Source organism: Podospora anserina, chromosome 4, assembly GCF_000226545.1.
Source record: "Podospora anserina S mat+ genomic DNA chromosome 4, supercontig 4".
Taxonomy (NCBI): Eukaryota; Fungi; Ascomycota; class Sordariomycetes; order Sordariales; family Podosporaceae; genus Podospora; species Podospora anserina.
The window spans coordinates 757,816-763,935 of NW_001914850.1; the positions used below are offsets into that span (position 1 = coordinate 757,816).

Here is a 6,120-nt window from a genome sequence, read left to right on the forward strand (position 1 = left end):
AACCTCGCCATCCCCGGCCTGACCATCATATACCTATCCCTCCCCGTAAAATAAATCAACGGCGCCGTAATAAAAGGCAAAACCACACTCAGCGCCACCTGGCTCCCATTCAACGCAGCATCCAACCCCTCCCTCCCCACCGCCGCCGCGATGACAATACTAGGCACAACACTGATCCCCCTCGTCACCAACCTCCTCAACCAAGGCCTCATCCTCCACCTCAACGCCCCCTCGCTAACCATCTGACCAGCTATAGTACAAACGATCCCGGCACTCACCCCCGAAAACAACAACGCCAACGCAAAAACCGTCCCCGCCACCGGCGCGATGCTCCTAGACAACAAATCATGTATCCCAAACAAATCCGCATCCACCGCCTCCCCATACAACGCCGCCCCAGCCACAATCAAAATAGCGCTATTCACAAAAAGCGCAAAACTAAACAGTGCCAGCGCCAGCTCCGCAACAGAGTACTTCATCGAGTGTCGAATCGCCTCAAGGCTGGGTATATACCCCTTCAACCCATCCTCCTCTTCCCTTTCCCCCTCCCCCGTTGCCGGCACCAACCCCATCCTCTTGTCAAACTCCCACAACCTAGCCTGCACAACCCCACTCCCCAAATACAAACTATGCGGCATCACCGTCGCCCCCAAGATCCCACAAGCCTGATACATCGCCCTCCTCTCCACCAGCTCCCTTGACGGTACATACCCCCTGAACACCTCCCCCACCTCCACCCCCTTGACCATTCCCAACTGCAAACAAAAACACACCACCACCGCCACCACCAGCCCCACGACGAAATACTCAAACGTTCTCAGCCCCCTCATCCCCTTTTCCGGTGCGTACCAAATCAGTATAAGCAACACCTCTGTTATGCTAAGCGCACACCCCGCCACGAGGGGGATTTGCGGAATCAATAAATTGATCGCTATAGCTGTCCCGATAACCTCGGCGATGTCGGTGGCAATGATTGCGCCTTCGGCGAGGAGGTAGAGGGGTATGTTTAACCACCACGGCAAAAAGGCCCGGCAGGCCTCGGCTAGGTTGAGGCCGGAGACGGTGCCGAGTTTGATGGAGAGGGCTTGGAGGAATATGGCAAAGATGTTGCTGAGCAAGACGATGAAGAGGAGCTTGAACTGGTAGGAGGAGCCGGCTGCGATGTCGGTTGCGTAGTTGCCTGGGTCGACTACATTCCGGGGTTGTTAACATGCTGAAGAAACGGAAAGGGGGACGGGGCTTACTATAAGCAACAGCAACCATGAACCCTGGGCCGACAAACTTTGCAAAGGTAACAACCGTTTTTTTGAGGTTGGACATTTTGGACTTGAAAGAGGAGGAGGTTGTTGTTATTGTTGTTGGTGGTGAGGGGGATGGCGGGGGCGCGGTGCAAAGGCGCTGGTGGAGGGAGCGGATTAGGGGTAGGGCGTCGCCTTCGGGGTTGGGGAGGGTCGTTTTGCTGGTGTTATTGGGGGTAGGGTCGTCTGCGGTGCTGATGACTGGGGTAGAGACAGCCGGGCTTCCGCCTCCGGGGTCATCGGGAACGGCGGTGCTGGCCATTGTGGTCTATCTCTGTTCTGTGCGAGATTGCTGTCGTGGGATGATGGTTCGTGATGGCAGCTACTATCGTCCAAGTTCGTCGTCGGCGTTCGCGATGTCGCACTCGACGATTGTACAGCGTCAAAGGCAGCAGACAAAAAAGCGCACCTTCCTGATGTTCCAGTCAAAAAGATCACGAGAAGGGACGAAAATCAAGAGCAAGGCGGACACCCGCTCACCCAACCGCGGAGTTTTCCCCGAGCCACTCAAACCCCTCGCTATTTTCCCCAAACAGAGAAGGGACGACTGAGTACACTCGGATAGGTGTGCAACATGCGGCTCTCGCTCATCAGACTTCCGGATTCGGAGCTAGAAGACGAAAGTCAAGCCTGCAACAGTCAGCCACAGCCACCAGATGGGGATCAAGAAACAAATTGTCACCTGGGGAAGCCTCCAAAATGATGCCGTCATGCCCCAAAGCTAACGATTTAGCAGACATGTCCAACTGCAGTGTCGTCAACAGGGTCCGTGTAGCGCAAACCTTGTGTCCTGTGATGCTGCTGTGTCTGAGGCCCTGCATATGTCGGACATTTCCCGGCATAGAATGGTTGAGAGACCAAAAAGATATGGGCAAATAGATCATGTTCAATCTATCTGAATATCTAACTTGTCTGGTTTGGTTTCGTTGGGCCAGTTGATGACCAGCGACATCGGGCCGGCCCTCCTCGTAGGTAAGTAACCCTCGGAATGGCCGGTCCTCTGTCGGGTGCTCCTGCACCACAACCACCATCGTTGAGGGGAGAGATCCCTTATCCATATCATTTCTGCCAAATAACCTGGCATCAAATAATTCCTGCTCGCTGGGCCGCAAGGGCCGTCTGCAAAATGCGTCATCAAAAGCGTCGAGAATGCAGACGGCGTGCCCTGCCGGCTGTCGGATCTGTTCCGAAGCCCAGCGCTTCTCCCGCGTCTAGTACACCTGGGCTGCTTCCGCCGTGGCAGCAGCAAGCTTAGAGCTCCTTCTTCTCCTCGTAGCCACCGGCCTTGGCCCTCTCGCGCTCGCGCTTGGCATAGATGCCGGAGGTGAAGGGGTTCTCGAACTGGATGGCGATAATGTAGACGATGAGGACGTGGAGAGTCAGAAGGATACCGGCGGGCTTTCCGTAGAGCAGAGCGCTGCCGAGGAAGCTCATGGTGGAACCGTAGTACATGGGGGCGCTGGTGATGTTGAAGGGGAAGCCGGTGACCATCTTGTCCATCAAGATGCCAAAGTAGTCACCCAGGAAGGTGCCAGTGATGCCAAGCTGCCATGTCGAAGAGATAACCAAGATGTTTCCAAGAGCCAAGAGAGCGTAGGCAGCGTAGGTGACATTCTCGCCCTCGAGGGCGGGGTGCGATGGCTGGTCACGGAGGGCACGCTCGTAGAGGAAGTCGCGGACGAGGCCGAGAGAGAAGATGGTGGCGGCGAGAGCGTAGCATCCTTTTTGGGCGCTGCCAAAGGCACGAGTGATGAAGTGGTCACGGTACTCCTTGCGAGCAACGATGCTGTTCGGAGTTGAGCTGTTAGCAGCAGTCGGATGACGTTGGATCCAAAGGGAGGAGAGAGCTCACTTCCAGAAGGTAGGGTTGAAGGCAATGGCAGCAGCAGAGACTATCGCAGCGGTCAGAGATGATCGTCCGGCATAGCTATTGGGCACAAGCGCATGAACATACTGAAGAAGCTGCGCTGGTTGAAGTCAACGTAGTCGACGAACCCGGTGAGAAGCTGAGGGATAGACATGATGGGCAGATCTGGCAGTGGTATTCTCAACAAGATGGAATTTGCAGAGGGAAAAGAACAAGTAAAAAGAAGCTTGTGATCACGAGCGGCACAGATCACAGGTGGATGTGGATGGACGCGGGCAGAAAGAAGCTACCCGGGCTGTCCCCGTTAAAAAATTGTGTGATGCTGTTTGCTCCACAAAAACTTCTCAAAGCGTCATCGTCCCCCCCACACTCTTCCCCGCGGCAGGCAAACGCTCAAATGACAGGGGTAGCTACAGCGGTCCGACCCCGCTGTTCCCAACCTGGCGCGGCGGGACCAAGAGCTCCTTGATGTCGCATCTCAAAACCAACCACCAGCCAATCATTCCAAGTCTTGGACATAAATGAGACCAGATTGCGCTTCACTCATCGATTGAACATCATGGAATAACCTCACTCGTTCTTTTTTCTCGTCTTGTCTTTGTTTACTGTTGTGCTTCGATGAGACCTTGATGACCACAAGCCATGGCGCCTAAACAACGTAAACCCACCCCAGGGTCCTCCTCAGCTTCGGGGTCCGCCCCCGCAAAAGCCATTCCCCATATCGACCCCAACAGTTCCTTCACCCCCGAATCTTTCAAGAAGGAACTCGAGTCTCTCGCTCAAAAAGCACAGTCTGAGACGACCTTGCATTACTTGACAGAGCAATCCATCATCTATCTCAAATCAGCCGCCTTGCTCTCCCTCATTGCGCTGTACTCCACCGTCTCTCAGCTCAATCTCTCCCCAACTTACGGCTCCATTCCATCATCGAAATGGCACTCCAAGCTTATCATGGCCGGGTGTTTCGCTGGTTGGTCAACTAACCTCACTCTCAACCGGGTCTTGCCGTTCAAGCCTGAGAAGCTATTGCCCCTGCTGGCCGTTTATGTCCCCGTCGTCCAGTTCTTCTTGGGGAAGGTCAGCTCAACACTGACGGCACAATGGGGACCTTTGATCACGGAGGGACTGACGCTATTACCACTGGTGACAATCAGTGCGGCTTGTGTGGCTACCTACCTCGAGGGTGCAGATTTGCCCGACTTCTTGCCAAGTTGGATTCGGGACGCCTTGCCAGGACTGGGCGGTTATGGGTTTTACAAGCTTTCAGAACAGATTCTGGGCGGGTTGGCCGAGGAGCATATTGGACAGTCAGTGTTAAACACAAGAGTGGGCATGGAGCTGGCATTGGCCGGAAGTTATGCGGCTTTGGCGCCATCAAAGTTGCTGGTTTTTGCTTTGCCAGCCCTTTTGCATACGGCGCTGCTGAACACACATCTTCCTACTGGAAATGCGCTTGCGAACTTGAACAAGGGTTTGGAGAGCGTTGGTTATGTGGTTTTGGACAGGAAGGAGAGTTTGACGGGATACGTCTCGGTTGTGGACAGCCCGAAGGAGGGATACAGGGTCATGAGATGTGATCACTCTTTGTTGGGTGGTGAGTGGGTCAAGTTCTTGAACCAGGGACAGTTCAAGGGCAACCAGGTTGCTGAGCCTATTTATGGTGTTTTTGCCATGCTCGAGGCAGTGAGATTGGTCAAGACCCCTGAGAAGATCAAGGATCATGAGGCGAAAGCTCTCGTCATGTAAGTGATGTTGCTGTCTGTGGCTCCATGGACGGTGGAAAGCTAACATTCATCAGCGGTCTCGGCATCGGCACCACCCCCGCTGCTCTTGTGGCACATGGCATCGACACCACTGTCGTCGAAATCGATCCTGTGGTGCATGAATTTGCCCTCGAATATTTCCAGCTCCCCAAGAACCATACCGCTGTCATTGAGGATGCGGTCACTTACACCTCCCGTCTGGCAGCTGACGAAAAAGGGCAGCGCTTCGATTACATCGTCCATGACGTCTTCACCGGTGGCGCTGAACCCATTCCCCTCTTTACTCTCGAGTTCCTCCAGAACCTGAACGCGCTGCTCAAGCCAAACGGAGTCATTGCCATCGTACGTAACACATTCTTATTTTACTCTTGCTAACTTGCTAACACCATGGCAGAACTACGCCGGAGACTTCGCCCTCCCCCCACCCCGCATCGTCACCAACACTATCCGCTTTGTCTTCCCCGCTTGCCGTGCCTTCCGCGAGCACCCGCGCGACATGGAGGATTTCACCAAGAACCAGAGGGACTTCACCAACATGGTCATGTTCTGCACCAAGGATACTTCTGGAGAAGTCAAGTTCAGGCATCCTAACAACAGAGACCTGCTAAACAGCCCGTCGAGACAAGCGTTCTTGTATCCTCAGCATGAAGTCAAAGAGGAGGACTTTGTCAAGGCTGAGGGAGAGGCTGAGGGAGTGTTGAGGGCGAATGCTACCGAGAGATTGGTCAAGTGGCATGAAAGCAGTGCGATGGGGCACTGGGGCATCATGAGAACTGTGTTGCCGGATGCGGTTTGGGAGGAGTGGTGAGTGTTGGTCGAGGATATTTGTTGTAAATTCTGTGTAAAAGGGACTTGGGGAGGTAATTTCTGTTTTGTCACCGTGCTGGCTTTGGATGCTGTGCGTTTGATCAGTTTGGCGAAGCTGAACTGAGGGGCGTTGGGGCGTTCTTCGTTTGTTGGGTATGTCGCTATCGGAACATTGTTGGATATCGTCGGTTTGAGCAATCCTTTCATGCTTGTTTATGATTCCCAACGTCTTGCCAGCGGACTGAAATATCAGCTAGCTCGCTTTGCAGCTGCTTCCCTCCTGGTCAGGAGCTATGTGGTCCCGTGTCGCCAAACCCACTACTGTTTCTCCCAGCCAGCAGCTCAGTTTCCACCTGACAAAGAGGTTTCTATCAAAGCGCCATCA

The 6,120-nt window shown here is 54.1% G+C and overlaps 3 protein-coding genes across 3 annotated transcripts; 1 reads left to right on the plus strand and 2 right to left on the minus strand.

Annotated features, from left to right (window-relative positions):
- Nucleotides 1-2: 2 nt before the first annotated feature.
- PODANS_4_8650 (uncharacterized protein) lies at nucleotides 3-1,560 on the minus strand (the record flags this gene model as incomplete). The annotated part of the gene is made up of 2 exons (XM_001905926.1): nucleotides 3-1,084; nucleotides 1,245-1,560. Coding segments are annotated over 2 exons (1,398 nt in total), but the record flags the coding sequence as incomplete, so codon positions are not given.
- Nucleotides 1,561-2,549: 989 nt separating this feature from the next.
- PODANS_4_8640 (uncharacterized protein) lies at nucleotides 2,550-3,319 on the minus strand (the record flags this gene model as incomplete). The annotated part of the gene is made up of 3 exons (XM_001905927.1): nucleotides 2,550-3,084; nucleotides 3,151-3,190; nucleotides 3,253-3,319. The coding sequence occupies 3 exons, from the start codon at nucleotides 3,317-3,319 to the stop codon at nucleotides 2,550-2,552; spliced, it is 642 nt and encodes a 213-aa protein (XP_001905962.1).
- A 488-nt stretch (nucleotides 3,320-3,807) lies between these two features.
- PODANS_4_8630 (uncharacterized protein) lies at nucleotides 3,808-5,736 on the plus strand (the record flags this gene model as incomplete). The annotated part of the gene is made up of 3 exons (XM_001905928.1): nucleotides 3,808-4,763; nucleotides 4,898-5,270; nucleotides 5,323-5,736. 3 exons carry the CDS (start codon nucleotides 3,808-3,810, stop codon nucleotides 5,734-5,736), a joined length of 1,743 nt encoding a protein of 580 aa, XP_001905963.1.
- Nucleotides 5,737-6,120: the final 384 nt, after the last annotated feature.